Source organism: Anoplolepis gracilipes, chromosome 1 (genome assembly GCF_047496725.1).
Source record: "Anoplolepis gracilipes chromosome 1, ASM4749672v1, whole genome shotgun sequence".
In the NCBI taxonomy this organism is placed as follows: domain Eukaryota; kingdom Metazoa; phylum Arthropoda; class Insecta; order Hymenoptera; family Formicidae; genus Anoplolepis; species Anoplolepis gracilipes.
This window is the reverse complement of record NC_132970.1, coordinates 20,900,886-20,919,321: the sequence shown is the minus strand read 5'-3', so window position 1 is coordinate 20,919,321 and position 18,436 is coordinate 20,900,886. Positions and strand designations below refer to the sequence as shown.

The following is an 18,436-nucleotide window of genomic DNA, read 5'->3' as shown; positions in this document are numbered from 1 at the left end:
AAGTGAGATACATTTATTCTGTTTGGTCGAGCGTTTTTAGTAACTTAAAAAGTTTAATACATATAAACATAAATTTTTTACGTTAACATATGACGCTCTCACATAAATTTGAGATTAAAATTAATACATTGATTGGATAATGTTGAGGATAAAATGAGATACATTTCTTTTTCAACAAAATAGAGTTCCACTCGAATCGTGTTTGTACAAAACTAGACATTCAAATTTTTTAACTTATTTTCACATGAAGAGAGATCAAGGGATGTAATGTTAGGACTTTGCACTGGCTGTTCGATCAGCCTGCTTCTCTTCAAATCTACTTGTTGAGAAATTAAATGTCCAACGCTACACGCTTACTGTAAACCGATATAATTATTTGACTTGGATAACTTTTAGGGGAAAATAAAAAATATATTGGCCAATCTACTTGAGAAAATAAAATACAAAGAAGATCCTAAGGAAAGTGATCTTACTAAATGTTTAAGGCAAGAAGCCATTAAATAGTTGTGTATTCTCGAAGACTTGAATTGCCTCACACAAGCTTATTACAAATTGATGATTCTGGATATGTTGAACAATTACATAATTTTCCTTATTACAGTTTTTTATCATTATTTGTACATTTAATTATTGAATAAAGATGCAATATTATAGCGTTAAATATGTTTAATCAAACTTTTATTTTTGGATGTTGTAGACTTTTACCGTGGTGGAAAGAGTGGATATACTGTAAAGGTTTGATATTAGCAAAGAGTAACGATTTGCGCAAAGTGAAGGAACATTTAACGAAATAATATAATAATGATAGATTTTTAGAATTTTTAGCTTGCGCTTCAAATAAAATTATGGAAGAATATTTAGAATCAATAATGTTCAAACAAAATGAAACATATCATAAAGCACAAATCAAGAGAAATATGATTAGTTTCCTTTTTATTATTGCAAAACATGCAAAACACAATAATGTGTTTTTGAATATATTGAAAAATTTTGATAAATTAAAACCAAGGTAATAACCAGAAATATTTTTTTCTTGAACGAATACTTTTTACAATTACAAATATTAATTACGTATAATAACTATATGTATTGTTTTGTTTTATAGAGGTGTCAATGGAATTGCCATATTGATTGTCATTATTAATCATGTGTATGCTGAAGAACAATTAATGCAGGTAATTTTTATAGATCCGGTTAATTTTTTATTATTACGTTTATTTATATTTTATGTATACATATATGTATATATACATATATGTATATTATATAGGCTTTTGTAAAATCAACTTTCTTTATAAAGAACTCAGCCTTTTTATAAAATGCCGAAGTCTTAATAAATTAGCATTCAAAGATTGAATTTACAAAGTGTCTGTAACACATACTTCAAAAGATTATTTGTTGAAAATTAAGAAGGATCTTTCATATAATCATATATTCCTATATCGCTCTCTTAAGGGTTACACTCTTCTAAAAGAAGAGGTAAAGATTAAGTTTTTACTTATTTTTCCTAAATTTTGGACAAATTAAAAAAATGAAATTTGATGGTAATTTTCCACTAACAAAAAAGATATTTTTTTATTACTTTTTTTTTATTTTCCCGTACCATTAAAAAAAAGATAAAATTATGCTTGATATGTTTTTTTCTGAAAATTTTTTAATTGAATTATTGATTTTACGAAAATAATATAACAATAGAGTTTCTAAAAAAATCATTCTTTTTCACGTATATTTATAGATGTTGAAATTCTGGCTTGTTAAAAAGTTCTAATAAAAGTTGAATTGGGATTGCCAAGTTTATTCTTTTATAACAATACGAGAAGATTAAAAAAATATAACTACATATTTTTTTTAATATTAAAATGTCGACTAAATTTCATTTTTTTTAACTTGTCCAAAATTTAAGCAAAAATAATTAGAAACCTAATTTTCACTTCTCTCTTTAGAGGAAAGTAGTTCATCATGGAAGAATTTCAAATATATGTTTATATGAAAATCCCCTTTTAATTTTCGACAAAGAATTATATCTTAAAAGTTTTTGCTCTTATTTAAAGTTATCATTTAAATATCTATATGTCATATATATATATATATATACATGTATAATATTTTATTTGAATTATTTGAATTATGTTGATAATACGAAATAATAATAATTAGGCATATTAAGGGCGACTTCAGAGATTTGAATGAATTTGACGTGTTGTAATACTTATGACCCTGAATAACATCTAAATGTTTTGCCATCGCTCGTTGTTCATTAAAAAGTTATAAACAAAAATAATTTTTACAAATTACATGTAATTTTCGATACTATGTACATTTTATAAAAGCACAATTTAGCTTTTAGCATTTAGCATTTACTACACATGGATAAATTGACCATACTTAATTGTATTATACTTTTCCATATGGGTTTCCAAAATTCTATGCAAAGTGCAGTTTATTCTACAGCACCCCTCTTTTCAGTACAAAACGAGATTTATTACTTGCACGATTTCACATGGATTTTCAACTTTTAACATAAAGCAAAATAAAAATTATTAACGTATATCAGTATAACAGTTATATACAGGTTGAATTATGTTTTATATATTTCTGTATAACACACATCATTTACTTCTCAAATGTGGCAGAAAATGATGGTTTCATACCTAAAAAAATTTAGATTATCGTATTTAGTATACTTGTTTTACAATTTAAAACTGTATTTTAAAATCTGAAAATTATTGTAATTTGAATATTTTTTAACTTTCGTTTTTTTTAATAAACTATGAGTGACGCCTAAAACTTTTTGATTATTTAAGGTCATAACACTACACGTTAAGATCATTCAAATCTGTGAAATCATTAATATGTCATTAAAATTGATCATTTAAATCTTTGAAGTCATCCTTATGCATAATTACTATTATTTATTATTTTAACATATTTAAAATAAAATATACAGATCCGGTAAAGATTAAGTCAAAGCAAATGAGCATGCCCGGTAAAAAATTTGTTATGTATAATCATATATGATATATAACCATATAAAATTATATAGAAATATATAAAATTTTGTATAAGTTATGTATAATTATATATAGTAATATATGACTTATTATATAATTATATATAATTTTATATTAATGTTGGTTACATGTCAGTCAACGATAATACAAAATTATGCATACTATACATAACTATACATAACTTATGCAGTATTTTATATATTTCTATTCACTTTTATATTGTTATATATAATTATATATGAGAAATTTTTTACCGGGTGTAGAGCGCATTAAACTGAACAGAAAAGTTCTTTTCAGTTTTATGCACTTTATCTGCTTACGAACGTTGATTCACCGGACATCCTGTATATATGATGTACAAACATACAGCTGTTTTTAAATAAGAGCAATTTTAGGCACATTTTAGGAAATAATTTTTTTTCTAAAATTAAAAAGAGTTTTTCATGTTCTGCCTTTATTATGCTTAATTACCAAAATACTGTTTCGGTTACTAATTCTTAAATTAAAAAATTCATGTTAAATTAAATTATTATTTATTGACAATAAATATTAATTAAGTTATTCTATGTAGCTCAAAAACGTCATGAAAAATATCATTGAGCCTGAAGCATACAAAAATAGTATTGAAAGTATATGGGATAAAAAAAGAATTCTTTCTGACAAGTACTATTATTTTCCTGAAAAGGTATATGTTATGAATTAAAAACTATATTTATATTAGGTTTCCTATTAATAAATTTATTTATATTTTTAATATACATATGTCATAAGCAGTATTTCGTTCTTTAATTATACATACAAGTTTTTTAAAATAGCATAAAATTACGTTAATTCAAAGTAATATGATTTAGGCAAATGTTGAAGCTAAATTTTACGAGTATGAAAACTTTATGAAAGAATGGATGTTGAATGCTGAAAAAAAACTACAAAAACGTTCTTCTGAAATCCAAAAAATAAAGGATATACTTTTTCAATATTAAAAACTTTTCAAAAGAAATTAATCGTGAATAATCATAATTACACCAAAATATATATATAATATTATATTTATACTATTAAATTATTATATAGGTTTATACATGTAACAATAATAACAGTTTAATATTATTAAACATAAATACTTTTTTTTCTATATTGCTTATTAAATCGTATATGAAATTAACAAAATATATAATAATCAAATAAATATCACAAATTAGCATATTCAATGAATCTTAAAATATCTTAAATATTAAATAAAATATCATAAATATAATTTTAAATTTAAATTTTGTAGGATATGATGACCTTATATAACTTGTAAATATGTTTGTATTTATATATATATTTATTATGATGTCTATTACATCGACATTGCCAGTTTTCGATTATCTCTTGAAGCGTTAAGATTACGACAGTACAGATGAACAGTTCACGGTGATAAAGTATCAATTGCAACTAATTCTGATAAGAAAAGGAATTGTGTTATAATTAACATAACATTCTTAATATACAGAGTGAGTTGCTAGAAACATAATATTATATAACTTTCTCTTTAAAGTACGTAAATGATATATAAAACGCAATTTAAATAGTACTAGAATATGAACACATAAAATAAGATTATATTTCTTTAAAAAATTTTTTTCAAAATTGTATTGTTGAACATTTTATTGATTTCTTTTATCTCTTTTTCTTTCTTTCTTCAAGAAACTTGTATATATATATATATATATATATATATATACATTTTTTTTTTATTTTATATACATATATTGTATATTTGACAAAAACACTAATTTTATGTATTATAGTATTGTTATAAAATGTCTTTAAATTAGAAATTTGTGGATTAAAAGAAAATATTTTTTAAATTTTTTAAATATTTGATCCAAATATTATTGAATGAATAATAAAAAATTGGATAACTACAATGTTAATATAATACCGTACAAATATTTGTTTTATATCTTTTTGTAATATTAATAATAATTTGCAAGGTTATTTTAAAATCGATTACTGATTCGATATATTTATTTAAGCGAATAATGAAAATATAAAAAAAATATGTATAATATATAAGACATATAAAAACATTCAACTTGTCTTTGACCTAGTTGCGTGCACACACACACATACACATACACACACGCGCGTGCGCCCATATATCTATGAGTGTATACATGCCTGAAGAGACATACCAACAAAGTCAAATAAAATTTAATTTTTTGTTGACTATTCTGTTGATTATTTTTATTGCTTTTTTATTGCTTTATTTTATAGTTTTTTGAAAATATAATCATCTACAAAACAACAAATTTTAAAAATAACATGTTTATATATGTAGATCGGTGTGTTATTCATCACGGATAAAATTACACAAGAAAACTAGTTTTAGAAAATACTTAATAAATTTATTTGCTGTAAAATTTATTATTTAAATTTTATTTAATATTTATCTTTCTTTCAACAGGAACAATTGTTACAAATACCTAAAAATTGACATGGCATTTCTGCTATTTTATAGCGGTCTTATATTTAGCACCATAATAACATTTTCAATTAATGAAAATACGGAAACCTCATCGATTAAATTTACTTATTACTTTGATGATATAACGCCAGTGCATTACGACGTCAAGTTAATACCATATTTCAAAGGAGACCTTGAACATGAAATATATATATATATGCAGTATAACAAATATATACTAGAGCATCAAAAAAAAGGCAACATTGTTTTCTATGGCGAATTAAATGCCATTATCGATATTTCCCGTTCATTTACAAAAATAGGTTTAAATTCACCGACATTAATACGCTTTTTATCTGGAAAAATAAAAAAAATTACAACCGAAAGATATAGTGTATTACACTATCCAGCGTTAGCAATTACACCTTATGCAAAACATATTTACTTTTTCTATTTTGCGTTAACTTTACCTAGTGGACGTTACAGACTAAATACAAAATTTCTCACAGCAATTGATAACTCGGAAAACATTATTACTTCTTTAAAGACTAAAGTTTACAGGGGAGAATCACTCGAAATGTGAGTAATATTAAGAGTACAATAAATATAAATTTTTATCATTGTTGCTCTCGCATCTTTTATCTTTTTTTATAATATTTAATTATATAATATTATATATCACTATCTTTATTTTGCTTTATATTACTCAAAAATGTCATCATAACATTTTACACTATGTTTTAATTGTTAATTTGTTGTCCTATTTATTATTGAATACGTGAAATATATAAATATAAAAAATATATCATGGAAAGTTGAATAGTTTAGATGAGAACGCAATAATTTAAACTTTATGTCGTTTTATATATATATATATAACAGAACAAATTGTAACTAAATATTTTTTATGTGAGCCATAATTTTTTAATCATGTTAGAGATAATTTTCCCTTAGCGAAAATATTGAGACATTAATTCAATAACTTGAGTTATAAACGATTAAATATGAAAAGTTTTTCGTAAATATTGAGGTTTGATAATCGAAAAATAATATTTTATTGTTTATGTATAATTAAAGTTTATATTGTGAATAATCCAATAATATAAAAAAATTAAGATAGTTAAAAAAAATAAAAATGTCCTTTAAAACTCGAAAAAGTCACGAGTAAGTAAAAATTTATTTATATTTACTATGTAACGGACTCACACTCATGTAAATTTTTCTTATTCAACTTTCTTCTAACTTCAATCAATTGCAACCTTTTGTTTGGACATTTACGGACAAATACTCTGTATATATAATGCTATTGTTTTATAAAAATTATCCTTATTTATAACAATATTATTAAAATGTCGTAGATTGGACGGAATACATTTTCAAGCAACTGGAGCCCGACAATTGTTTCCATGCTGGGACAAGCCGACAAGCAAAGCCACTTTCAACATTTTCATAAAGCATCATCGTATATACCAAGTTTTTTCAAATATGCCGGTACAAGAAGAAAATACATGCAAACATGAAATGCATGAATTCGAACCATATATGAATTGGACATGCTTTAATACTCCTGCAATGTTCACTTATTTAGTGACGGTTGTAATCTCGCCAGCAGATTTTCTTAAAATTGAGGCGGAAGAATCTAAAATCATTATATGGCGTAGACCCGATTTAAATCATATGGAATTTGCTGAAATGATAGCAACCAAAGCAATGATGATATTTGAATATAAATGGACAAAATTGAAAATACCAAAAGTGCAATTTATTGCAATCCATAGTTTGCGATATGACAATGAGAACTGGGGCCTTCTGTTAAATAGGTAATTCAAAAATTTTTATAAATATCAATTTATTCAAATACAATTTATACATGAAGCAAAATTAAAAATTATTAAATTAAAAATATAAAATTAGAAATTAGAAATACATACGTTAAAACATAATTGTTTTAATGTAGAATTTTTATACATGTACATTATTATACATATATTTTTATAACTAATTATAAGTTGATTTCAATCATATATACATATGTATATCACGTATATCACAATAATTATCTTATAATTTTTATATAATTAGTATATATATATAATTATAGGTTGAAAATAATTTATGTCACAATTTTGATATAATCGGTAAAAAACAATATATAAAACAATATACAATTATACTATATCGATTATATTATCCGTTTAGAACATATTTTTAATTTTAAATAAGAAAATATGTTAAAATTATTATTTGGCCCAATTTATATAATTATTAAGCTCTTGTAAATTTAATTTTTATATTTTTTAGTGAAACAGATATTATTTACGACAAAAATCTGGATTCTGTTGCGCATAAAATAAAAGTAGCGTGGTTGATAGGGCGCAAAATGGCATATCAATGGTTTGCTGATAAACCCATAATAAACCCATTTTGGTTAGGTACATTTTGGGGGTCATCTGGATTATGGTTAATCGATGGTCTTACTACATTGTCTGGACTTTATGCTATCAATTCCATCGAGGTATTTTTTAAATATTTTTTTAGTAATATTCTTAATGTATCAATTATATATAATGTATATATTATATATTTTTATTTGTTCCTGATGCTTTTATGTTAAATAAAATATTATTTTGATTATGTAAGTAGATATAATCTTTACTATTATAAGAAAATGAAAAGCTTTTACACTATTTTTAATATTAAATATGTCGTATAAAAATTGCTAAAGCTATTTATATAAATTTTTGTCATATCTGGAAAGATTAAATTTCATATTGGTTCTCGATATTTTCAAAATCGTTATAAAATTTGCAATGTAGAGAAAAATAACATATATGATAATTTTCAATTATTTTAAATAGTTTTAAATGACATGACTATTTCACACACTACACATTACTTTATCGAAAAATTTTACTATATCTGGTAATGTTGATAAAAAATTTTCAAATTTATGTTCAATAAAAGCATTAAATGTGTACAGTTAATATTTATTCGACTAAATATTTATTTGATCATATTAAATCTTTTTTCTTTAGGATTACGAAAATTTCGAAATGGTGGATTTATTTATAGTTCAGGTATATTATGAATCACTTCGTTTGGAGACCCACAATCAATCTTTTATAAAAAAAGCCAATTTTTCCGAAAATAATCTATTTACTTCCTTTTACCGTTACGTTAAAGGTAAAAAAATAAATAAATTTATTTAAATGAATCAAGTCAATAAATATACTTGAATATACATATATATATATATATATATATATATATATATATATATATAAGTATATATATATATATATGTATTTATGTATATACATATGTATATATTAGTATACTAAAATTAAAAAATTTATGAAAAATGTAGTTGAAAGACTTCTAAACGAATTTATATATAAATCACATTGTATGATTTGAATTGTAGCACCTTTAATAATACGCATGCTGCAGTATGTAATTACAGATAAAATGTTTCAACTGAAAGTTAATGAATATTTTAATTTGTGAGTATATTATGAAATATATTGTATTATATATACCATTTTAATATATTATTTATTTATACATTATAGAACCTAGCATATAAAAAATTAATATTTTACTTAAATTTTAATATTTAATATTGCATTTATGTAAGCTGTATAAAGTGTATAAATTAAATAACACTTTGATATTTTTTGAACATTTTGATACGTAATTTAAGAACACCGATTTTACTGTCAATAATATCAAATTTTAACCAATATAGTGAGTTTAAGAGTCTTCTCCAAGATTTACGGCTCACCATACAGAATATTATAAGCAAATTATATCCTGAGAAAAAACTAATGCTTTCTTCAACAATAATAAATGATTGGATGAAATCTATAAATTATCCTGTGTTGAAAATAACGCGAGATTTTTCGAATAAAGCAAATGTATATAATGTAATAATAGAAAATTATGAAATATTTAAAACATACCCTCTCTGGGTACCTGTAACTTATGCCTCTCAGAATAATCCTAATTTTGGAAAGCTTAGAGTGCCGCTTTACGACGAAAGATTAATAATTTTGTCGTCGTCCCAGCCAACTTGCCAAGTTTCTGTAAAAGACAATGGTTGGATAATATTCAATTTACAACAAAGCGGTGAATATTGATTAACAAATTTATTATATTTCTACATAATTAAAATATGAAACCATTATATAATGTTAACTATATTCTTTTTTAATAACAATGAGCAATATATGAATAAGTACATAGTAACATTATATAATATTTCAAAAAATATTGCAGGACTTATTTTCTGCATTCAATTATCGATTAACGTAAATAAATTCAATTTTGCATATATTATTATTCAAGCTATAATAAATATAAATGTATTTATAATTCTTTATATAGTTTCATTCTACAATATTACGACAAATATCACTCTAAAATAAAGTTTTTCTTAATTATTATAATTTGTCTTTCTTTTTTTAATACTTGGAATTACTCAAATATTTAAAATGCAGATAATTATAAATATTTTTTAATAAATTTAAGAACTCATTTATGTGAAAATCTAATAATATAAAAATTATTTACTACAGGATACTATCGCGTTAATTACGATCCTGAAAATTGGCAAAAAATTGCAGAATATTTGAACTCTATAGAATATACAAAAATACATGTTCTTAATCGTGCTAAAATCATCGACGATGCATTTTATTTTATGATAAATGGCCAACTCAATTCTTCCCTATTCTGGAACTTGACAAGCTATCTTGGACAAGAAACAAATTATATAGCATGGTATCCTATGATAAAAGCTTTTGAACACATGTCGAGCATCTTTTCATTTCCAGATAAAGAAGTCCAAAATATCAAGGTAAATAATAATAGAATTAATCAATTGAAGAGTTTTTAAATTATTTTATGTCATATTTTCCAAGAAAATAAAAATATGTAGCTAAAGATTCAAATACGTTTTTCTGTATTCTTATATAGGATAAACTAAAATCTTTTTTATTTAAAAAAAAAGTCTTTATTTCAGTCTTATTTTATAATTGGTAAACATACATTAGATTTTTGAGTAATTATTTTTCTTATATTTTTAACTAATTTTTTTATTAAATTTTCAATTTAAAATTATATCTACGTATAGTAATGAAACGTACGTATAGTAATATAAACAAGATCAGTAATTTTGTATGAATATCAAATGTTGATAATAAATTAAAGTTTACTTTGTTTGTTTGCATATGCATTATATTTAGGTTCTCCTTTAATTTTTTTTTATTTTTGTTTATAGAAAAAGATGTTAAAGACAAAAATTAATTGGCTCGAAAAGGTATATATATATATATATATATATATATATATATATATAACCGTTACATTAGTTTGACTTTAAGTGTACAAGCCAAGGTCAAACTAAGTGCATTATCTCATGTTCTCTTTGAAGCCAAACAACTTTTTTGTGAAACATTGATTCTATAATTAAAAATAATAAAATTTTTAGGGTGGAGAGAATAAATTAAAATAAAATGTATGTATATATGTATATGTATTGCTAGTACGGACTGAAGACTATTATGTCTTTTAATATGTATAGAATATCTCATTTTAGAGTATCCCAAAAGTGACTCCCTTTTCTCTTATAAACCAAAAAAGACATACAATGATTAATATACATACATTAAATTAGTTCAAACTAAAAATATGTAGAAAATATAGGCTTAGTATAAGTTACTACTGTAGGCAAGAGGAAAATCAGATTATTAAGATGAGAAGAGTACTTGATTGAGATTGGCTCATTTTGAAGGTTGCTTGGCATTGCCACAATTTCGGCAAGAAGGGACACTCATCTGACTGTTTCTTATAGGCATAATAAGTATAGAATGATTGTGAACGTTCGAAAAGTGAGAATAAGCTAAACGTAGAAAAAGAGACACTTAATTGCGCTCTCACGTTCTCTCTCGCTCGCGCATGCCATGTCTGTGTGTATGTCTGTGGTTTAAATTAAACTGTATTGTGAGTGTAGTGGTTAGTTACTAAAGCTTTCCGTATTAACAAACAGAGAGATACGTATAATTTCTTTTATATAAATGTGTCTATTTTGATATAATAAAATTTATAGCGCTGTGATTTGAAATAAATACAACGACTTAATGTAAATACTTTACATATTACAAGAGTTTAATCGGCTTGAAATATCACAAGTAATGTCTGTCATTTTACTTTTGGTACAGCGATATGCCAATTTGAGCGTTAAAGATATATATAATATTGTCACCTAATTATATTACAAAATAAGTCGAATATGACGTTTTCACATAAATTTGAGATTAAAATTAATACATTAATTGGATAATGTTGAAAATAAAAGGAGATTTATTTCTTTTCCAACAAATTAATTTTCCACTCAAATCGTGTTCGTACAAAGGTAAACATTCAAATTTTTTAATTGTTTTTTACATGAAGAGATAAAGGGATGTAATGTTAGGACTTTGCAGTGTTCGATCAGCCTGCTTCTCTTTCAATTTAATTGTTGAGTAATTGAATGTTCAACACTACACGCTTACTGTAAACCGATATAATTATTTGACTTGGATAACTTTTAGGAGAAAATAAAGAATATATTGGCCAATCTACTTGAGAAAATAAAATACGTAGAAGATCCTAAGGAAAGTGATCTTACTAAATGTTTAAGGCAAGAAGCCATTAAATGGTTGTGTATTCTCGATGACTTAAATTGCCTCATAAAAGCTAATGACAAATTGATTTTGCATATTCTGTATATGTCGGATACAAATAAGTAATTTTTCTTGTTATAGTTTTTTATCATTATTTGTACATTCAATTATTGAATAAAGATGCAATATTATAGCGCTAAGTATGTTTAATCAAACTTTTATTTTTGGATGTTGTAGACTTTTACCGTGGTGGAAAGAGTGGATATACTGTAAAGGTTTGATATTAGCAGAGAGTAACGATTTGCGCAATGTGAAGGAACATTTAACGAAAAAATATAATAATGATAGATTTTTAGAATTTTTAGCTTGTGCTTCAAATGAAATTATGGAGGAATATTTAAAATCAATAATGTTCAAACATAATGAAACATATCATAAAGCACAAATCAAGAGAAATATGATTAGTTTCCTTTTTATTATTGCAAAACATACAAAGCACGATAATGTGTTTTTGTATATATTGGAAAATTTTGATAAATTAAAACCAAGGTATAACTGGAAATATTTTTTTCTTGTACGAACACTTTTTACAATTATGAACATTAATTACTTATAACTATATATGTTGTTTTATAGAGGTGTCAATGGAGTTGCCATTATTATTAGCATTATTAATCATGTGTATTCTGAAAAACAATTAATGCAGGTAAATTTTATAGATCCAGTTATTTTTTTATTATTAGGCTTATTTATATCAAATGTTTATATACACAGAAAAACAATTAAACGTGGTAAATTTTATAAATTCGGTTATTTCTTTTATTATTAAGCTTATTTATGTCTAATGTAAACATGTATCTATATATATATATATATATATATATATATATATATATACACATGTATACATTAGATATAAATAAGCTTAATAATAAAGAAAATAACCAGATCTATAAAATTTACCACATTTAATTGTTCTATATAATTATATATATTGCAATCTTTTATAAAAAACTGAGTTTTTTTTATAAAACGTTGAATCTTTATAAGTTAGCGTTTAAAGATTTACAAAGTGTCTGTAACACATATACTTTAAAAGATAATTCTCTGTTAAAAAATAATAATAATCTTTCATATAACCATATATTCCTATATCGCTCTCTTGAGAAATACACTCTTCTAAAAGGGGAGGTAAAAATTAAGTTTTTACTTATTTTTCCTAAATTTTGCACAAATTAAAAAAATGAAATTTGATGGTAATTTTTCACTAACAAAACGGATATTTTTTTATAATATTTAAAAAATTTTTCCGTATTATTAAATAAAAGAATTAAATTGTGCATGATATTGTATTTATTTATTTACTTGAAAAATTTTTAGATTGAATTATTGATTTTACAAAAATAATAAAACAAATAAGAAGTTCCTAAAGAAATCAAGCTTTTTAACGTGTATTTTTAAATGATGACATTCTAGGCTGCTAAAAATTCCTAATAAAAAATTGAATGAGGTATGCTTAATAATAAAAAAACATAGGCTTATTCTTTTACAACAATACGAGAGAATTAAAATTATATAAGTATTTTTTTAGTAATAAAAATGTCCATTAAATTTTATTTCTTTTAACTTGTCTAAAATTTGAGGGAAAAAATAAAAACCTAAATTTCACTTTTTTTTTAGAGGAGTAGTTCTTAACCGGTGTTCTGTGAACTTGTTACAAGTGTTCCGTGAAATTATGAAAGTTTCAGTGTAACTTTTAATAAAAGATATGTTTATATACATTTCTTTTGTTGGTTTTATGATCTTAATGATTTTAATGTTCCGCAAATTTTCTTTCTAATCGAAAGTGTTCCGTGACTTGAAAAAGTTAAGAACCACTGGTTTAGAGGAATGTAACTGCTCAGAGAGGAATATACACTTATATGTATAAAAAAACCCCTTTTAATTTTTGACGCATTATCTTTTAAAATTTATTGCTTTCATTTAGATCTATTATCTATGTATTTATATATCTATATATATATCTATATATATATGTATATATATATATAATATATACATATATATATAATAATATTTTATTATAGGTATATTGAAAATGAGAAATAATGATAATTATGCATATTAAGAGCATATTAAGAGATTTGAATAACCTTGACATATGTTGTAAGGGTCATGACCCTGAATAACATCCAAAAGGTTTTTTCGTCGCTCGTTGTTCATTAAAAAGTTATAAGCAAACGAATAAGTAATTTTAACGAATTTCATGCAATTTTTGACACTATGTACATTTAATAAAATGTGCTTTTAGTATATAGTATTTACTACACACCAGTAAATAAACTATACTAAATTTTATCACACTTTTCTACATGGATTTCCAAAATCCTTAGCAAAGCGAATTCTATTGCGACGTCACTTCTCTTTTCAATGCAAAACGAGATTTATTACTGCACGATTCTACATGGGTTTTGAACTGTTTACGCGAAGCGAGATCAAAATTATTAACGTATATAAGTATAACAGTTATGTACAAGTTGAGTTATGTTGCATATAACATACATCATATATTTACTTCTCAAATGTACAAGGAGTCGGAAAATGATAGTTTTATATCTAAAAAAATTTAGATTATCGAGCTTTATATACCTTTTTTACAATTTAAAACTGTACCCTAAAATCTAGAAATTATTGTAATTTGTGAAAATCCTTTCTTTATAACTTTTTAATAAACAATAAGAGACGCCTAAAACCTATTGATTACTCAAGGTCACAACACTAAACGTTAAGATCATTCATATTTGTGAGGTCATAATATATGTCAAAATCATTTAATCTTTAAAATCACCCTTTATTATGCATAATTACTATTATTTATTATTTTCAATATATTTAAAATAAAATATGCGTATATATGATACACAGACATACATATGATTTTAAATAGGAGAAATTTTTGGTAAAATTTAAAAAAATAATATTTTGGCAAAAATTAAGAAGGATTTTTCATATTATGCTTTTATTATGTTAATTACTGAAATACTATTCCGTTACACATTCTTGTTAAATTAAAAAAATTTTGTTAAATTAAATTACAATTTATTGACAATAAATATTAATGAAGTTATTCTTCATAGATCATGTACTTCATAAAATATATCATTAAGATTGAAGCATACAAAAATTCTAATAAACGTATATGCAAGAAATATGGAACTTGCCCTGAAATGGTAAACTTTATTCAAAATTAGATTTATATTAAGTTTCCTATTAATATTTATATCCGTAATATATGTCGCAAGTATTTTGTCCTTTAATTATGTGAGTCTTTTAAGATGGCACAAAATTATTACATTAATTCGAAATAATTTGATTTAGGAATCTATCGAAACTAATTTTCACAAGTATAAAAATCTTGCGAAAGGATGTCGGATATTGACAGAAAACTATTCAGACGTTTACATGAAATCGAAGAAATAAAGAAATATTTTAAGATACAGTTTTTCTTTCCTTAAAATATTAACAACTTTTCAAAAGAAATTAATCATAAATAATTATAATTACAGCAAAAGAAAAATATATATATATATATATAATATAATTTTTATACCATTAAATTATCATATATTATTTAATTAAGTATATAACATACACATTCATCAATATACTTATACATGTAACAATAATAACAGTTTAATATTATTAAACATAATATTTTGTTAATATTATTCTTAATATATTATTATATGAATTACTTTTAATTATTGTCTATGTGTATATATGTGTATATAATAAATAAAATACTAAATTTGTAGTAATGACAACTGTTCAATAATATTATATATAATATATTTTATTAATATAATTTTGAATATACATATATTATCACATAATTTATATTTAATTAATTAGTTAATAGTTATAATACCAACATAAAAATAGTTTTAGAATTTATAATATTTATTTATATTTTTAATATTATTAGTTAAATTTCTTTATATGTATCCATGTGTGCATTTTTTCATTTATAATAAATTATCTAATATTATTACTTTTGTTTAAAGATTCCCATAATTCTATAATCAATTCTATTCTTATAATATCAAAATATTTTTTATAATTTTTATAATATCAATATCTTTTTTATCTAGTTTATTATTTTTACTATACAAATAGTTTATCTATTTGTTATATAAATTCGGAAATAAATATATACTCGAATAAATATTTTACAAAATTAATTTGTTTTAAAATATTTTTCAACACAAAATTATAAAATTTTAGTTTACTTATATAACATGCATAATATGGATATTGCAATTACATACACAGCTTTCGTAATTTTAATATTTTGAAGTTATTAGTTTAATATTTTCAAATTGTTGTGACTTGCCATAATTATTTTTTTATAGGCCACAATTACTTCCTTAATAATATTTAAACTTAAATATATTTTGTTTGATGTTGTATTGTTCGATGACTTAAGTTCAAGTCAGAGTAAGAACGCAAACAATTAAATATAATAAATAATAATAAAATAAACTTTCAAAAAATAGTCAAGTAATTAAAATTTAGGTAACAAAAAGTCTCATAACATATTAGAATTATATACGTTTAGCAAATGATAATTAATCTATACTTTAAAATACATATTTTAATATTATAATTTTATATTTCACGTATAAACATATATGTAATAGTACTTGAAATATTTTGACAATAAATTAAAAATAACGTGGTGTATATACGTTGTAATGCGCTAATACTCTCTTTGTCAGCTTTGTTATCGTACAACGACAAGAGATATTAATATGACTAAAATGACTTTAATATATTATATTAATTAGTATAATTATAAAGTATTACGGATTACATAAAACAATATATGAAAGCACTCTGATATGGAGATTTTCCAAAGTGTAAAGATTAAAAATTAATAATTACAGACATAGGTAGACATGAAAATTAATTTCTTTTTGTTTATTAAATGTATACAAAATTCACAAAATAAAATACACAATCCATAATTCGTAAAATATGCATATAAATATTACTTTAAACATTTGTGTAGGATTTTATGTATGTATATATGTATTATAATATGTGACATATGTTATTGACATTGTTTATTTCCGATTATCTATTGGAACGGTAAGATTTTGATAGTGTAGATATAACAATAAGTAATAACGATATTAACGGTTTGCAGTGTGACCGTGTCAACTACAATTAATTCTCGTAAGAAAAGGAACTGTATGATAAATAACATAACATTTTTATATCCAAGATGAATCATTAGAATTAGAATATGATGTATCTTTCTTCTTAAAGATATATAATAGAGTAGAATTTAAATAGTACTGAAGTATGAACTCACACGATGAGTATCTTAATTTCTAATAAATCTTAATCTTTATCTTACTTCCTTTTAAGTTATTATTTTCAAAATTGTTGAGATTTTATTAATATAATTATATAATTTCTTCTATTTTTTTTTGTTTATTTTATAAACCTATATAATTCTCTAAATTTTCGTACATATACAGTGTGCATCTGACAAATACGTTAATTTTATTTATTATAATATTGCATATTGTTAGAAAATGTCTTTGAATTAAAAATTTAAAGACATTAAAAAACGGAAACTTTTTAAATATATTTTATATTTAATTCATATATTTTTAAATAAATAATAAAAAATTGGATAATAATATTACAATGTTAAAAATTACAATTTTTAATATCGTGCACACATTTATTCTATATACTTTTTCGTAATGGCATATAATCAATGATTTGCAAGATTAATTCGAATATTGCTTCAATGTACCTATTCAAAACGAGTGAAAAAGAAACGATAAATGTTTATTTTCTATCGTTGTTAAAAAAATGTTTGTACGATTAATGAATACATACTTAATTTTTATAATTAATATAGATGATAGAGATAAATTAATAGCATTTTAACATGATTAAAATGACTTTAATATATTTTATTACTTAGAATAATTATAATATATTATTTGCGTATTACATAAAAAATAAATATATGAAAGTACGTTGATATGGAAATGCTTTAATTCTCAAAATGTAAAGATTAAAAATTATTATTTATAGATATAAACAAACATAAATATTTTTTTTTCTATATTGCTTATTAAATCGTATATGAAATTAACAAAATATATAATAAATAAATAAATATCAAAAATTAATATATTCATTGAATCTTAAAATATCTTAAATATTAAGTAAAATATCATAAATTTAATTCTAAATTTAAATTTGGTAGGATATGATGACCTTAT

The 18,436-nt window shown here is 22.8% G+C and overlaps 1 protein-coding gene across 1 annotated transcript; it reads left to right on the top strand.

The window, feature by feature from the left end:
- The first annotated feature begins 4,370 nt into the window (after positions 1 to 4,370).
- Positions 4,371 to 15,772, top strand: LOC140667956 (aminopeptidase N-like). The gene is made up of 13 exons (XM_072896405.1): positions 4,371 to 4,507; positions 5,464 to 6,042; positions 6,822 to 7,283; positions 7,765 to 7,978; positions 8,499 to 8,646; positions 8,888 to 8,966; positions 9,212 to 9,591; positions 10,041 to 10,321; positions 12,057 to 12,250; positions 12,366 to 12,677; positions 12,765 to 12,834; positions 15,266 to 15,358; positions 15,507 to 15,772. The coding sequence occupies exons 2-13, from the start codon at positions 5,495 to 5,497 to the stop codon at positions 15,606 to 15,608; spliced, it is 2,883 nt and encodes a 960-aa protein (XP_072752506.1). The 5' UTR covers positions 4,371 to 4,507; positions 5,464 to 5,494; the 3' UTR covers positions 15,609 to 15,772.
- The last annotated feature ends 2,664 nt before the right edge of the window (positions 15,773 to 18,436 follow it).

Bases quoted from the DNA above. Each gene is read 5' to 3' on its own strand.
- LOC140667956 (XM_072896405.1), top strand. From the start codon at position 5,495: ATGGCATTTCTGCTATTTTATAGCGGTCTTATATTTAGCACCATAATA. The intron at 8,967-9,211 runs GTGAGTATATTA...TAACCAATATAG, and splicing joins GTTAATGAATATTTTAATTT to TGAGTTTAAGAGTCTTCTCC. The intron at 12,251-12,365 runs GTAATTTTTCTT...TGGATGTTGTAG, and splicing joins TATATGTCGGATACAAATAA to ACTTTTACCGTGGTGGAAAG.